This window comes from Euprymna scolopes, chromosome 15 (assembly GCF_053919585.1).
Source record: "Euprymna scolopes isolate OS-2025 chromosome 15, ASM5391958v1, whole genome shotgun sequence".
Taxonomy (NCBI): domain Eukaryota; kingdom Metazoa; phylum Mollusca; class Cephalopoda; order Sepiida; family Sepiolidae; genus Euprymna; species Euprymna scolopes.
The window spans coordinates 68,767,570-68,785,330 of NC_136496.1; the positions used below are offsets into that span (position 1 = coordinate 68,767,570).

Below are 17,761 nucleotides of genomic sequence, written 5' to 3' on the forward strand. Positions count from 1 at the left end.
GTGTAGTCTATGACTATGTAATATTTGTGTGTAGTCTATAACTTTATGTAATATTTGTGTGTAGTCTATGACTATGTAATATTTGTGTGTAGTCTATGACTTTATGTAATATTTGTGTGTAGTCTATGACTATGTAATATTTGTGTGTAGTCTATAACTTTATGTAATATTTGTGTGTAGTCTATGATTATGTAATATTTGTGTGTAGTCTATGACTTTATGTAATATTTGTGTGTAGTCTATGACTATGTAATATTTGTGTGTAGTCTATAACTTTATGTAATATTTGTGTGTAGTCTATGACTATGTAATATTTGTGTGTAGTCTATGACTTTATGTAATATTTGTGTGTAGTCTATTACTTTATGTAATATTTGTGTGTAGTCTATGACTTTATGTAATATTTGTGTGTAGTCTATGACTATGTAATATTTGTGTGTAGTCTATGACTTTATGTAATATTTGTGTGTAGTCTATGACTTTATGTAATATTTGTGTGTAGTCTATGACTATGTAATATTTGTGTGTAGTCTATAACTTTATGTAATATTTGTGTGTAGTCTATGACTTTATGTAATATTTGTGTGTAGTCTATGACTATGTAATATTTGTGTGTAGTCTATGACTTTATGTAATATTTGTGTGTAGTCTATGACTATGTAATATTTGTGTGTAGTCTATGACTTTATGTAATATTTGTGTGTAGTCTATGACTTTATGTAATATTTGTGTGTAGTCTATGACTATGTAATATTTGTGTGTAGTCTATGACTTTATGTAATATTTGTGTGTAGTCTATGACTATGTAATATTTGTGTGTAGTCTATAACTTTATGTAATATTTGTGTGTAGTCTATGACTATGTAATATTTGTGTGTAGTCTATAACTTTATGTAATATTTGTGTGTAGTCTATGACTTTATGTAATATTTGTGTGTAGTCTATGACTATGTAATATTTGTGTGTAGTCTATAACTTTATGTAATATTTGTGTGTAGTCTATGACTATGTAATATTTGTGTGTAGTCTATGACTTTATGTAATATTTGTGTGTAGTCTATGACTTTATGTAATATTTGTGTGTAGTCTATGACTATGTAATATTTGTGTGTAGTCTATAACTTTATGTAATATTTGTGTGTAGTCTATGACTTTATGTAATATTTGTGTGTAGTCTATGACTATGTAATATTTGTGTGTAGTCTATGACTTTATGTAATATTTGTGTGTAGTCTATGACTATGTAATATTTGTGTGTAGTCTATGACTTTATGTAATATTTGTGTGTAGTCTATGACTATGTAATATTTGTGTGTAGTCTATGACTTTATGTAATATTTGTGTGTAGTCTATGACTGTAATATTTGTGTGTAGTCTATAACTTTATGTAATATTTGTGTGTAGTCTATGACTATGTAATATTTGTGTGTAGTCTATAACTTTATGTAATATTTGTGTGTAGTCTATGACTATGTAATATTTGTGTGTAGTCTATGACTTTATGTAATATTTGTGTGTAGTCTATGACTATGTAATATTTGTGTGTAGTCTATAACTTTATGTAATATTTGTGTGTAGTCTATGACTATGTAATATTTGTGTGTAGTCTATAACTTTATGTAATATTTGTGTGTAGTCTATGACTTTATGTAATATGTGTGTGTAGTCTATGACTATGTAATATTTGTGTGTAGTCTATAACTTTATGTAATATTTGTGTGTAGTCTATGACTTTATGTAATATTTGTGTGTAGTCTATGACTATGTAATATTTGTGTGTAGTCTATGACTTTATGTAATATTTGTGTGTAGTCTATGACTTTATGTAATATTTGTGTGTAGTCTATGACTATGTAATATTTGTGTGTAGTCTATAACTTTATGTAATATTTGTGTGTAGTCTATGACTTTATGTAATATTTGTGTGTAGTCTATGACTATGTAATATTTGTGTGTAGTCTATGACTTTATGTAATATTTGTGTGTAGTCTATGACTATGTAATATTTGTGTGTAGTCTATGACTTTATGTAATATTTGTGTGTAGTCTATGACTTTATGTAATATTTGTGTGTAGTCTATGACTATGTAATATTTGTGTGTAGTCTATGACTTTATGTAATATTTGTGTGTAGTCTATGACTATGTAATATTTTTGTGTAGTCTATAACTTTATGTAATATTTGTGTGTAGTCTATGACTATGTAATATTTGTGTGTAGTCTATAACTTTATGTAATATTTGTGTGTAGTCTATGACTATGTAATATTTGTGTGTAGTCTATGACTTTATGTAATATTTGTGTGTAGTCTATGACTATGTAATATTTGTGTGTAGTCTATAACTTTATGTAATATTTGTGTGTAGTCTATGACTATGTAATATTTGTGTGTAGTCTATAACTTTATGTAATATTTGTGTGTAGTCTATGACTATGTAATATTTGTGTGTAGTCTATGACTTTATGTAATATTTGTGTGTAGTCTATAACTATGTAATATTTGTGTGTAGTCTATAACTTTATGTAATATTTGTGTGTAGTCTATGACTATGTAATATTTGTGTGTAGTCTATAACTTTATGTAATATTTGTGTGTAGTCTATGACTATGTAATATTTGTGTGTAGTCTATGACTATGTAATATTTGTGTGTAGTCTATGACTATGTAATATTTGTGTGTAGTCTATGACTTTATGTAATATTTGTGTGTAGTCTATGACTATGTAATATTTGTGTGTAGTCTATGACTATGTAATATTTGTGTGTAGTCTATAACTTTATGTAATATTTGTGTGTAGTCTATGACTATGTAATATTTGTGTGTAGTCTATGACTATGTAATATTTGTGTGTAGTCTATGACTATGTAATATTTGTGTGTAGTCTATGACTTTATGTAATATTTGTGTGTAGTCTATGACTATGTAATATTTGTGTGTAGTCTATGACTTTATGTAATATTTGTGTGTAGTCTATGACTTTATTTAATATTTGTGTGTAGTCTATGACTATGTAATATTTGTGTGTAGTCTATGACTATGTAATATTTGTGTGTAGTCTATAACTTTATGTAATATTTATGTGTAGTCTATGACTATGTAATATTTGTGTGTAGTCTATGACTTTATGTAATATTTGTGTGTAGTCTATGACTTTATGTAATATTTGTGTGTAGTCTATGACTATGTAATATTTGTGTGTAGTCTATGACTTTATGTAATATTTGTGTGTAGTCTATGACTTTATGTAATATTTGTGTGTAGTCTATGACTATGTAATATTTGTGTGTAGTCTATAACTTTATGTAATATTTGTGTGTAGTCTATGACTTTATGTAATATTTGTGTGTAGTCTATGACTTTATGTAATATTTGTGTGTAGTCTATGACTTTATGTAATATTTGTATTGTTTAGACTGTTGTTGTCATCTTGTAACCTCCAACCTTCTTCAGAAGTCTTTTGTTGAACTGAGGAATCTTTCTGTCAAACTGTTGAATCTGTATGAAAACTTAAATGGAACACTTTATTTAATGCCTGGGGAATAGCATTATTTTGTCTCATCATCCATGACTTGGTAAAAGTCAAATAACTTTGAGTATCATCTGCACTAAAGATTGAACTGCCAGCAGAGTGTCACTTGTAAGTGAAGTTTTTCCTAGTACTTTAATCATTACATCACTAACTCAGAATACAGTTGCAAATTACTTAAAACTTTTAACCTAGTCATTCTTGATGGAATGTTACTCCTGGAGATTAAATAAAAGATTTCATTTGAAATTCTGCGCAGATTCCTAAGTTTGATCGAAAGATTCTTGAGTTTGACAAGGGACACCTGAAGATCATAAGTTACATCAGCTGAAATTTTGTGAAAATAACGCTAAAGATGAGAATAGTAGTCCAAATAATACATATCGTTAATCCTCATCTCAAAAATTCAGAATCAGAAAAGAAAATATGTACTGTTATTGTGAAATGACTGTGTGTTCCCCCATTCAACAACAAATGTCAACCCAACACTTTTTCTGTGTTTTTCTTTTCTGTGTCGTCTTATCTTTATGCTTATATTTTGTTTTAAAGATTAATTTTTCTTTTTTTTTCTTTTTTTTTTATCTGTGTGTCAGTCTGGTACAAGGTTCTACCAAGCAAATGCGGTGCATAATATGTTTACTTTTCATTATTCTATTTTAGATACTGGCTCGACAACTTGCCGAAGTATTGTTAAGAGGTGTGTGTGAAAAGACTTACATTAAATTGGATGTTTCACAAGGAAATGGAGAATCCAATATGCAGAATACCAATAATGCTGTGCCAAGAAAATATGCAGGAGATAAGTAAGTTATACACAAATCCGTCCTTCAATATAGACAAAAAAAAATACATAGACAAATTAGGAGAATAATTCTTGTTAACTACTTTAACTATAAAGAAACCAACACAGTATAACTTCATAAAAATTAATTTTTTTCTTTATTTGTTGTATTTGTATCCATACAAAGTTCTTTCATCTGCATTATTAATAACGTTATCATAAGATCTTGAACGAGTTGGATTATTCAAACAGCAGAATGATATGATGGATGTGTAATATGAGTCTTTAATTCAGGTTTAGTTCTGATAACGTCAGAGGAAGTTTAAATCTGGACAGTATAGAGTATAGGGAGATGTGTGCAGAGTAGGAGACTTTGATGTTATAGTCCTGTTGAAAGAATGGATGAGAGCTCTAAGGTTAATAGATGTAGAACAGTTAAAGGTAGCTGGTCCAGTTCACAGAAAAAGGTGAAAAAAAAAACATGGGAGGAAGTGATAAGAATGGACTTTAGAGTTAGGCCAGAGTTAGGTTAACTTGGAAGTCAATTTTTAAAGGCCATCCAACACATGCCTGCATGTAAAATGGATGTTAAACTGAATATAATGATGATTATGGTGTTTGTTTCAGATGATCTAACCTTATTTGTCAGGGTCATTTATTATTCTCACGTTTCAGATGATGTAACCTTATTTGTCGGGTCATTTATTATTCTCACGTTTCAGATAATGTAACCTTATTTGTCAGGGTCATTTATTATTCTCACGTTTCAGCAGGTGTAACCTTTAACATTTATCAAACTCTGGAATCTTTGTGTTAAACTTGTGAATCTGTACCGAATTTGAAACTTAAAGCTTTATCTAATCCATGGAGCTAGATTCTTTTTATTTTATCAGCCATGAATGAGAACAATCTACCTTCATACCCTCCAGATAAAGGGTTCAATTTGAAATTTCATACAGATTTCCAGGTCTGACAAGCTGCACCTGAAAAAGGTTAGAGGTTACATTTGCCAAAACAGTGTGAGAATAAAATTCAAGATGAGAACAATAGTCCAAATAATCAAAATTATCAATCCTCATCTAAAAAAAAAAATTTCTGAAACCTTATCACAAAATTTTTTCAAGTTAAAACCTTATCACAAAATTTTTTCAAGTTAAAACTGAGTAAATAGTGATAAGAAAAGTAACATCACAGGTTGGATAGGTTGGTTTCAGAATTATATCAAAGTTATAATCTCAATCTGTCTTCTAGCATTTTGCCTTGTATGCCTTTTTGCCCAATCCATTCTACCCTAAAACTGAAGCAATTAAATAAAATGACACCCCAAACAAGAATTATGGTCAAACTACACTCCAACTTCAATAAAACCAATTCGCCTCCTCTGTTGAGGCTTGTGTTTACAAAGTTCCAAGCGCTTGACTAGAGAACATAATCTAGAATTAGTTGATCAAACTTTCATGTGCTTTGCAACAAGCATAAACTACTTATATTTCCTCTATCATTTTTCTTTGACCCAATATTGTACCCTGATCAAGTGTGTCTGACAGTATAGATGCAAGACTTGTTCTAGATACTAGCACTCAAATATATGTATTTGGTGATTTTAATGCCCACTATCATAATTGGCTTGGTTTCTTGAGATACACAGATACAGTAAGTAACAGAGCGTATAGTTTCTCTACATTCCATTTCCTTTCACAAACCGTCACTTTCCTTACCTGCCTCCCAGATCATGACGATCAGCAAGCTACACTTCTTGGTAATTACATTCCTGAGACTTATGTAACAAATGGCCATAGCCCATTTATGAACGCTGATCACCTTGTGATATTAGTGGGTATCATTCTTAACTTTTGACCTTGTTGCTCAAAATGACTGATTGAGAATCGATCAGAGATCACATCAGAGGTACCCCATTGAGTAAAATCTTTTCTCTCCCTGCTGCACAGTGTACAAATGGGGCAACAATGGATCAAAGCAAGCACTGAAGCACATATTCTCTCATGGAAGTTCTGTAGCAAGCCGCACTTACCTCAGTGGTTCACTTCAACTTGTGCAACTGCCATTGTACAAAAGCAGCATGTGTTCCATTGATTCATCTATCATAAGTCAAATACAAGTTGGCAAAATTTTATAGGAGCTAGATATCACTGTAAGACTGAAAAAGCTCCAGCCAAAAATAGGTATACCAAAATGATCAGAAAACACATTAAGTCACAAAAATTAGGAACTCACAATTTCTGGAAAATTTATAATAATGTGGTGAATAATGAGTAATCAACAACTACTATAATATTGATTGCAGTCCACTGAAAAAAAATATCTGCTTGGTCAACGGGTTGCCTTCAACTCCATCTTAGACCCTATAAACTATTCCCTCCCAAATTTTTGGGTCCTGGATATGACCTTAAACTATATCTAATGGTGAGGCTCCAGCTTACGGGCTTTGGGGAGTGTGGAGCCACCCTTTAATTGCCGTTGCTCCCAGGTCCACTCTGACCCGGACTGGTAGTACCTGTTAGCGTCCCAACTGTGGGTTAAATAGAAACCGACTCGAAAAAAAACAAATATTCTCTATTAAAAAATTGTTCTTCAAAATCACTGAATTCGGCATTAAATAACCTGAAAAGGGTTGATATGCCGTAAAACAAAAACAACCAACCAACCAACCAAATTTCCCTTTGTGGCAGAAGTTGGAAACTCTGATCTGATTATCACCTCTTTCCATGTCCATGATATCATAAAATATCTAGACATTTCCAAGGCATGTCAGCTTGATCTTAGCCATACTTGTAGGGGAAAAGAAGTTTAAGTGAAATTAAATCTCTTTGCCCCAAACAAAATAAAAAAAAAAAGGAATAAAACAAAATGACACCTCATTCTAGTTTAAAATGCACCGCATTTATTTTTTAACAAAAATAAGATGAATAAGCAAAGGTCCAATCGGTGAAAGTTCTTGCAAAGTCATTATAATTAGAATGTTAGATGAAAGTCCTTAGTGGAATTAATAAGATTAGAAGGTAAAAGTCTTGTGTGAAAATAATGTCCTTATTTTAAGGTTGGTGTTTTAACTGGCAAAGTTCGCCTGTTGGGCCTGTTTGTCCCATGAGATAAGTAATTTGTGAGGAAAGTAATTCGTTGTTATTAATTAGAAAATGTGGGGAATGAGTGCATGTGTGCATAAGTGTGATTTTTGAGTGCCCGTGTGGCGTGTGTAATTATGGTTTTGACGGCTTTGACAGTGACGTGTGATGTCGAAGTGAGGAGAAGGGAAAAAGAAGGGAAGAAAGAATGTTTGATGCGTTTTTATACATTTTGGACCGACTCCAAAACAAGATTGCTACTGCTGATATTTTGGTTTTTGGAAAAGCGTTAAAAAGAAAATCTTCTGAATATTCTCATTGGTCGCTTGTGTCACGTGATACTGTCGTCAACAACGTCCGCCAGAAATATGTTCATTTTACTTTGTTGTTGTGAGAAAAAGTGTGTGGGTGTATTTGAAATTATGCCGTTGCTAGAAGAACTTATTTTTGTAAAAAATGTGTGGGGAAATTGAAATGAATAAACGTTTCTTTATTTGCATGCGAGCGTGTGTGTGTGTGTGTGTGTGTGTGTAAGTGACTACACATACTATACTTATAAAAAATGTTCTGCTGAGCTAGCCTCTGGAAAATTGCCGTCTAGTCTCTTTGATACTAGTCTCCAAAAATTCAGGTGAAAGAACTGATCTGCTCAATTATCACTCCATCAGTCTCTTCCCTTTTTTCACTAAAATCTTTGAGTCATTAATCAATCAAGCACTCGTCCACCACCTGAACTTCTTTCTGACTGACAATATAGATTTGTTCTACTGCAAATATCCTAGTGATCATCTCTGAATGCATACACCATACACTGGCTAAGACAGGATAAACTAAGGTAGTAACACTTGATATATCCAAAGCATTTGACAAAATCTTGCATGAAGTTCTTATGAAAATTAATTTGTATGGTATTACTGGACGAATATTTAATACAATCTTTCTTAGACAAGAGAAAAATTTCAGAAAGCTTTTTACTCCACTAGTTTCTTCCATCAAACTGCTACATTTTGAAATTTCCTCTCTCTTTTCTGGTTCTCTGGCTGAACTAACATTCAGAAATTTAAATATAATGCTATAAGACATTAACTCTCTACTTAGTGTCCCTGTAGACATGAGCCCTAATTCACAATAGCTCATTACGTTTCAGTAACAATGTGTCTTGTTTGAAATGAATTAAAAAAAAAAGGCACACTTACATCTTATATGTTACTCATCCAAAAATCAGCTGTTAGTTTTTCAACTAAAAGAACATGCCAAATATTCCAACAAATTTAAATAAATGCAGAAGTTTTTTTCACTTAGCAAAACTCTATTGCCTTCAAAAGCACTTACTGTTTAAATCAATAATAAAAATAGTCTTTTGAAATCTCTTTTATAAAACTCACTATGTCTATCTAGCTGTCTGTCTGCCTTTTTTTCAAATTGTATCTCATCCGAGATAGAAGGTTGCAGAGCGCGATGTGAGGCAGATGAAATGATTGCCTTTTGTGTGGACCTTTTTTATGGGTCTTTAGCTGGTTAAAATTGTTGCTAAGGGGTCATAATTGAAAGAAATGAGAACTTGGCAAGCGTAAGTCGACTTAAACTACTCTTCTACATATGTGCAAATATATATTCATTTGTATGTTAATTTTAGTTTATTTTTAGCTATTTCTTATCCAACTGACAATGGCTGATTCAGTAATGTCTCAGACTGGAGCGCTATAAATTTTGGTTTCTGTTTCAATTTTAGCTGATGGCACCCAAGTCATGTTTTTTTTTTTTGCTTTTGAAATCATGAGTATATATTGGGTATAATATAATAATTAAGAGAGAATTGAGTCTATAATAATAAATACAAAATCTGCATAAATTAATATATCATATTTAAGTGTATTTTACAACTGGGCAACACTGGTTGTCCCCTGCCAATACTGAATATATATAATATAGAGCAAATACCAAACACACTTATTTGTATGCTTAATTTGTATAACTATTTTTTTTAAACATTTTATAATAAATTAATTATTCATTTGTCATTTAATCATCCTATTTTTCTCTCTATATACAATAGTTTCATTGATATTAACAATAATTAATTAAAGTAATTTAATATGATAAATTACCAAAATCTTTCTTAAAATAATTTGTTCATTAATTTTCAAAGGAGATGATTTAAAAAAAAATTATTAGTTTTTAAAATGCCAGTAGATTTCTAGACAAGATATGTAAGTCATACATTTAAAAAGAACTTAAAGCTCAGTTGATAGCCACCAGATGTTGGGTAGTTTTTTGTTTGTTATAAACTAAAGCTGAAAATATATTTAAAATGTTTGTGGTTGTTCAAAATAATCTGGTTCGGCAGCTTGCACAAAATTATTTCATTCTCAATTCATAGATACTTGCACATTATAACTGAGAAAAAAATTCATTGTATAAATTTGAATATTTCATAAGAATATGAGGTTAATGTAGTTTGTTTAAAGCATAATTTGTGTGTGTGTGTGTGTGTATATATAGGCAATTTATAGAACACAATACAATAGAAAGGTGTAACAGATACACAAACGAAAGCAAATTAAGACATATTACAGTAGAATGAAGTTATGTAGATTCCACCTTTTTTTAATACAATATATATGTATGTTTTTGTTTGTTTTTAATCATATTATTCTTACTTGTGTCAGTGTGGTTTGATGGAAGTTTCATATGATATTTCTGGAACGTTTCCCTTTGTCAGATGTGTGTTCAACTTTAATTCAGACGTGCATATGGAGGCCATTGTTAGAGAAAGAGAGAGAGAGCGATTCCATAAAAATATGATCGTAAGATAATTTCTGTTATTATATTACACTGGTTTACAGACAAATTGAAGTGCAAAACCCATATCTTTTATATGTGATGTTATTATTCTCTCCTTTTCCCAACCAATTTCTGGTTGCCCTTTCTTGTATGTATTAATGTTTGTATTCAAATTTTCATTCCAGATTGTTTATGCCAGTTAATGAACATGAGGAAGCTCTTCTATTGCTTTTAATAGCTGAAGCTATCGTAAGTAGGATTTGTTTACCTTTCAAATATTATGTATCACTTATGCATGCAGCGGCAGTACTGTTTTAACAGTGTCGGCAATCATGGCTCTCTAAATTGTAGCGCCATAGTAATCTCGGGAAAACAACTAAAGATGGTAGTTTCCCATTGCTTTCCATCTTGATTCGGGGGGTGGAGGAGGTATCTCCTGTGCTGCACATATCAATTTTATGCTATCCAGATATAATCTTCATTTGAAATCATCATGTCTGAGTCTGTATTTAAGACTTGTGTTACACATCCATTATATTATTTCTCTCCATGCAATGCCTGTCCCCAGCCCTCACTTATGAGGTTTCAATTCTATAGATTATCACACTGCGTACATATGTCTAATAGACTCTTACCTTAGTTAACAATGGTAACACTCTGCTGGTTTGTAATGATAGTAGCCCCCTGAACTTATTCTATCCACTTTTAACTCTTGCAATCATACCCAAATATATTTTTCTATATTAAATTAATTTTGTTTAATATTATCAGTAATAGAATGTCGGCAATTTGTGAATCTTAATTATTCCCTGTTTTATTTAATTTCCAGGCAACCAGTAATGTGATTCTAAATCGATCTGCTGAGCATTCTGAAATTCGTCAGTTAACATTTAAAAATGTGAGTGCAGTTTATGATTTGTTGGCAATTGCTTTGGTGAAAAGAGCGCACTTTCCACTCTTAGCTGAGGTGAGTTATCATCTAAGGCTTTTTTTTTTAATTTTTTTTTTTTTAATTTTTTTTTTTTTTTAATTAATTTGATGCTGGAAATGATCCAGAAAACTTTTTCACATTAAAAACTAACAATGTGTCTTTTTTTCTTTTTCTTTTTTTTCTTTTTTATTTATTTTGTTCTAGCTAGGTATGGGGCATCCTACTGGATGGCAGACATTCATCTGTTATCTCATACATTCCTACTGAGAAATCTTTTTTAAAATTCTAACCAACCTTTTCAGTACAATTATTTGTATCTCTCTTGCACTTGGTTCAGTGGGTATATTTGCCAAATAGTTTTTTAAATTCTTTTTCACAAGTCCGGTTGCTCCTCTAATTACAGGAATGATGGAGATCCAAGATTCCAGTTTCTTTTCATGTTGTACATAAGACCTTGGTGTTTCATTATCTTTCCTCTCTCGTTTCTGTTCAACCCAGCATTGGGGAGCCAAATAAATAGGGAAACATCTTGAGAAATGTAGAAGAAAAGAATGAATAAGATAATATTTATCTTCTTTTTTTGTTTTGTTTTGTTTTTAACTGTCTGTGACTTTTTCTCCATTGATTTTTTTTTTTCAATTTTGTATGAGACAGAAATACACACTAGAATATGTCATCTAGTTAATATCTGGTACTACCAGATCAGAATGTTTGATGATGCCGGCTTCCTGGCCTAAAATGTACCAGAAATTGATGTTATTGTTTTTTTTTCCCTTTTTCCTATGCAAAACTCGATTATTTTTTGTGAAAACAAAAACAAAAAAACAACCAAACCAAACCAAACACAATCAATAAATATTTGCAGATATAGAGAACTTCAAGCATAAAACTTACCAAAGTGACTGGATTTGGTATTAAATAACCCAAAAGGGTTGATATGCCGTAAAACTAAACAATCAAATAATCAAGTTAATGCTCATATCTCTCTTATTTTTATTTCTCATTTTTTTAAATCTCTAAGCCTTGTTTTTTTGGTTTTTTATGTTTTTTTCAGATTTGTATTATTTGGATTAGCCAATTCAATTATTGTTCTCATCTTCTTGGTTGTTACATTCATGACATTTCAGTTTTCAGCTGTATCTTTTCGAACTTGAAAGCTTTCTAGTTGAACTCTGCAGCATGTATGGAATTTTGAATTGAACCTTTTATTTAATCTGAAATCCTGTATCGGTTTTCTACTCAAGCATAAACATTCTCAAGTTTGAAAAAAATACACTTGATAAATGTTACATCAACTGAAACACTGTGAATATATCAATGAAGATGAGAATAGTAGTCAGAGTAATCCAGATTACATGTCAATCTGCATCTAAAAAATTGCAAAACTTAATTTTTCAGAGTTATGAAAGAGCAATGCGGTTTTCTTTTGATGAATTCCATATATGGTACCAGTTTGCAAATTCCCTCATTTGTACCGGAAAAGTAAGTTGTTTTTTTTTGTTTTTTTTTTCATTCATTCTTTATTTCGGCTTGATGGGTATTTTTAATACATCAGCTTAGAAATAAAGTGATCATGTATTTGTTATACACAAACGAAAAAATTCATAATTTGTGCAAATGTATAATAGAAGATCTATAAGAAGATGTTTGACTTTTATGTAAACTCGAGCATATTATTATATGTGAAAAATTAAATAAAATAAACGTAATAGATTAAGTAAAGGAATGTAATATAGCGGGATCTTCAGATTAAGTATTTACTTCTGATGAGATTCAAAACTGGAAGTTGCTTGGATTGCCCCAAATTCTCATACGTTTGTCTACACAGTTTGTAAGTAACAGCTCAGTTTACAATTAATTGATATCAGAAATGAAAGTTAGTAAACGGTTTTATTTTTTAGTGCGTAGACAATAGTAAACGAAGGAAATATTTTGAAAAAAAATTTAACATAAATTAAGAATCTTAATGAGTTGTTTATTGGTTAAACATTTATCTTATTATTACCATTGTTATTTATCTTTTTTCTTTTCCAGTATAGTCGAGCAGTTTTGGTACTTAATGAATGTGCAAGGCAGCAACCAAAAAACCCAACATTATTATTACAAGCTGCTCGTATTTGTATCGAATATTTATATCAGGTGAGTTTCTATGTGTCTATGTATTTCCAGCTATTGTAAAATAGTAGGGTAGTCTAGACTGAAGACTTGGCAGGGCAATTAGTCCAGGAGTAGAAAAACTTCGATATAACACTAGCAACTAGATAAGTCGCGGTCACATAGCACCCATTGTAACTGAATAGCCATCATTTACTTTGTGGAGAGAGTGGGTCTTTAATGGGCAGAGCTGTAGAATAAGAATTATTGTATTGCTTAATAATTACTTTATTGATTTTCTTTGTTAGTATGACTTGTATAAAAAGAGTTAGCATTGGGAAGAGTTCCTGTGTAGAGATGTTGATGAAAGATTAGACAAACCTGTTGAAAAATGCATGTTGAAGTTAGTAGTAGAAGCCGGCATTCATGTATGGATAGGGACAAAAGATTAGAGAGTCCTGTCGTAGAAGGAGAATTCATGTGTGTACTGCACTGAAATCTGTGTGTGGAGGTAGCCATGTTGGTTTGTTTGTCTTCTCATCAACTCAGGGCCAAAAGCCCGGGCGAAGTTGCGTTCCAACAGAGGAGTGTGTTGTCAGTGAAAGTCGGTAAGAAAGAGAGAGAATTGCTGTGTTTACACTTTTATAAACTCAGTCATGTGGTCAACTTGCTTTGACTGGACAAGAGAGAAAGGAAGTTGACTGCTACAACCAATCAGCAATGATGTTATAAACCAAACACATTCAAAGTCTTAAGCCACGAGTATATGCTACTCCGTCTACAGGGCTTATCATTTCATCATAACTGGCATAACATCACTTGTGCTATGCAAGGAAACTTCAAACGATATGAGACGTATGGAAGGGGTAATTTGCATAACGACTATGTTAACTGCTATAAAAACAATGAGTTGTTTGCTCCGGGGCAGAAAGAATTTGACTGAAAAGAACTTTCATTTATGTTTTCTGCAAAGTTTAAACTTGTACTTACTACACAATTGTATTTCTAGACAATATACTTGGAAAAAATTCATGTGTGAAAGACCAGGATACTAGTTTGGGACTTCTGAGAAGTAAGAGCAGACTTTATTTTTAATTGATATTCACCCTAAACAACTTGGCACATAAGGGGATACTATTTGGGATCATGTCTAATAGGGAACTGTAGGGAGTTCAGCAATGAGATGTCTGTTCCCATTACATTTAAACTTCTGCAGGTTAAATAAAGGAACATAATGCAGCATAGTCTTCAGTCAAGGAAGCAAGAAGCAAATTTCAAAGTCTAGCAGTCTGAGGGGAAGAAACTATTACAGAGAGGCACGATAAAAATGTCGCCCTAGAAAAGACAACATGATTCCATTTCCATTTGATGAAAAACAGTTTTCTTTTTTTGTTGCAGACTACTAGTTGGCCAGTTGTGTACAAATCTCAAGAGCAATAGGAGCCTTCTATCATGTCTGAAAGTGACACAATGTTCAACAAGCGAGATCGGAGATGCGCTGCTGTACAACTCATGGTCTCTACTGATCCAAGTTATGACAACAGGACCATTGCCAGCACCCTCAAAATGCATTGCTGGATTGCCACGTATAACAGGGACGTGCCCAGGGTGATGAAAACATTGTTTCTGGTCACAGTTATTGTCTATGGTATGGTTTCAAGTAAGGGCCACATCATGCCACCTCACATCTTTGAAGTCAGCTTGAAAGTCAACACCAAAGAGTACCTGGATGTGTGAAAGAGTGTGGTGATCCCCTGGTGCAATCAGGTGGCCACTGGCAGACCCTGGGTGTGGTAGCAGGACTTGGCACCGGCCCATAAGTATAAAAAAGAGCAAGGCTTAGCTTCAGAATGAGTGCTACGACTTTGTACCCTTCTTTCACTGATTTCTTCCCTCCTCCCTCGACCTGAACCCACTAGATTACTTTGTTTGGTCATACGTTGAGAACATCACTAACATGACCGCCCTCAATATCAAAGCCAAGCTGATTGTCACCATCCGATGAACTTCTGCTGGCGCTTGTAGAAAAGGCATGCTCCCAGTTCCGGACCTGTATCGAGGCGGTGATTGAGGCTGAAGATGGCTACATCGAATAGGTGTCAGCTCTACTATGCAATCAAATTACCTGAATTGATTTTTTCAATAAAATTTAAAAAATAAAACTGTAGTGTTTTCTTTCGGGCAATAATTTTAGAGTAGAAGGCTTTCTGGTATCTAGGAACTTCAACAGTGAAGAGGCGGGATTTTGCTACTTGTCGGGTTAGTCAAGAGTATGTACATTGAGGGGGTAGAAGTGCTTTGAGTTCATAAGAACACATTTCATTAAAGTATTGTAAAACAAACACAAGTATGTAACATTGCAGAAATGGGACAGACAAAGCTTGACAGATAGTGCGGGACCTATTAGGTTTGAGAGATTTTTTAACCCTGTCTAAGAGTTAGAAACTAGTTGTAGATGCACCAGCCAGATGTGCCAACAATACTCCATGCATGGGCAAATTGTGGCTTTGTAAAGATATAGGATGATCTCTGGTGTGAATAATTTTCTAGTACAGAAGAAGAAGCCTGTCTTTGCAGTAACTTTGGCAAAGTTTTCAATATATTTGTTCCAATTCATGTTGCCTGTAAATGTTAAGCTAAGGAGTTTGACTATAACTTTAGGTATTTCCAAAATGTTTTCTTTTTCTTGATTGATTTTTAAGATCTGGTGATGTGTCCCATTTAGATTTTGTAAGTCTGTGAGAAAAAAAATATTTTAAACAAAAAATGTGTTCTATTTGCTGTCTACATAGTAAAATAATTAGATTGTGAATTTTGCAGTGTTTTAAATGTTGAATCTGCTAATTCTCATCTGTCCTTGTCAATCACAAGAAACCAATCATAAACTGTCTTCCTTTGATGAAATTATACAGTTGTAACTAGATTCAAAGAAAAATGAATTATTATTGTATATTGTGTTTACATATTTCATTGTGATGTGTAACTTTTTCTTTCTTATCGACTATTAGCACTTATGTTGACTTTAGTTCTTTTGTTTGCTTTTGACTTAAGGATATCATTATTTAGTAAGATTTTTATGTGGCATCATCATGTTGACTCACCAGTTCCCGTTAGATCACCAAAATTAAGCGATGTTGAGTGTGACCAGTATTAAAATGGGTGACAATTTGGGAATACCAGATACTGTATGTGCTCTCTGCTTATCTCGGCTTTGTTTTCAGTTGTCCTGGACTTCTCCTTGCCACTAGAATCAAAAAGTGTTGACTCACGGATTGCACAACTACCCTTATTGGAGGTATCCATTATCTCTTGAGACTTAATTGAGGCCGATTCATTCAAGATTTTCAAAAAAGACTCTTTCTTTTTCCATTTGCTAAAAATAATGTGCGCAATCATCAGTCAGTGTCCTAATTAAATTTTTTTTTTTTTTACTCTTTTTTTCACCCGCAAAATAGGCAGGTTTGTACAGTCAATGAAGCAGGAAACCAATGGAATTTCAAAGTCTAGCAGTCCAAGGGAAGAAACTATTAGAATAGAAGGCTTTCCGACATCTAGTGATTATAACAGTGAAAAGGTGGGATTTTCTGCTTGTTGGGTTAGTCAGGAGTATATGCATTGAGACACAAGTGCTGTAAGTTCATCAGAGCACATTTTATTAAAGTACTTATAAAACAAGCAACATTGCAGCAAAGAGACAGAGGTTGGAGCTTGGCCAATAGTGTTAGATTTGGGATGCTTCAAAGTGGAAGACTATTGGTAGATGCACCAGCCCAGATGTAAGAACAATACTCCATGCATATGTGAATTATGGTTTTGTAACAATACAGTATATTCTCTGGTGGGAGTAATTTTCTTGCATGGTAGAAAAAAACCTATCTTCTTTGCAGCAGTCTTGGCAATATCGTCAACATATTTGTTCTAATTCATATTTCCTGTGAATATTAAACTGAGGAGTTTAAGGGATTATACACTTGAAGAAGACTTTAGAATGATTCTATGGTAACATTTTGATAACAAGATTAAGAACGTAATCAACTTATAATACTATTGCTAATTATAATAAAAATTTTAGTACCTCTAAAAGTATTGGTCAGTCCCTGGGATTCATTTAGAATGTAAATTAAAATAAAATAGCTACTAATAATAATTATAAACACTTATATGCATTACAGAGCATTTTTGACTGTAGGGGTTGTATAGGCTTTAAAGTTATTTAACTGAATTGCACTAAGTGTGGCATGAGGAGCCCTTGGAAAGTCTGATTAAATAACATGAAGAAAACTAATTATGATGCTTAAAGTTTTCTTTTTTCTTTTACTGCATGCAGTATACATACAACAATAACAATCCTCCATAGAGAAGGGAGTAATTGTCTCAAACATGACCACTCTCCTTCACAGTTTAGAAACAAAAGAAAGAGTTTATCAGCTTATCCACTCTGTGTCATTGGAGACTTCCTATCTGTGACACAACATCCTGAAAGAGCACCAATAATTGTGTCATTTTGTTTTTCGTTGTCTTTTTCAAAAACTTTTTTTAAGAATCTGATTTCTTTTTCCAA

The 17,761-nt window shown here is 32.4% G+C and overlaps 1 protein-coding gene across 1 annotated transcript in view; it reads left to right on the forward strand.

Annotated features, from left to right (window-relative positions):
- Positions 1-17,761, forward strand: part of LOC145293874 (tetratricopeptide repeat protein 7B-like) — a 197,870-nt gene that overhangs the window by 26,522 nt on the left and 153,587 nt on the right. Inside the window, exons 6-10 of the mRNA XM_080140624.1 lie at positions 4,188-4,330; positions 10,361-10,424; positions 11,005-11,142; positions 12,505-12,588; positions 13,141-13,245. Of these exons, the coding sequence (XP_079996750.1) occupies positions 4,188-4,330; positions 10,361-10,424; positions 11,005-11,142; positions 12,505-12,588; positions 13,141-13,245 (534 nt within the window). The remainder of the gene's footprint in view (positions 1-4,187; positions 4,331-10,360; positions 10,425-11,004; positions 11,143-12,504; positions 12,589-13,140; positions 13,246-17,761) is intronic.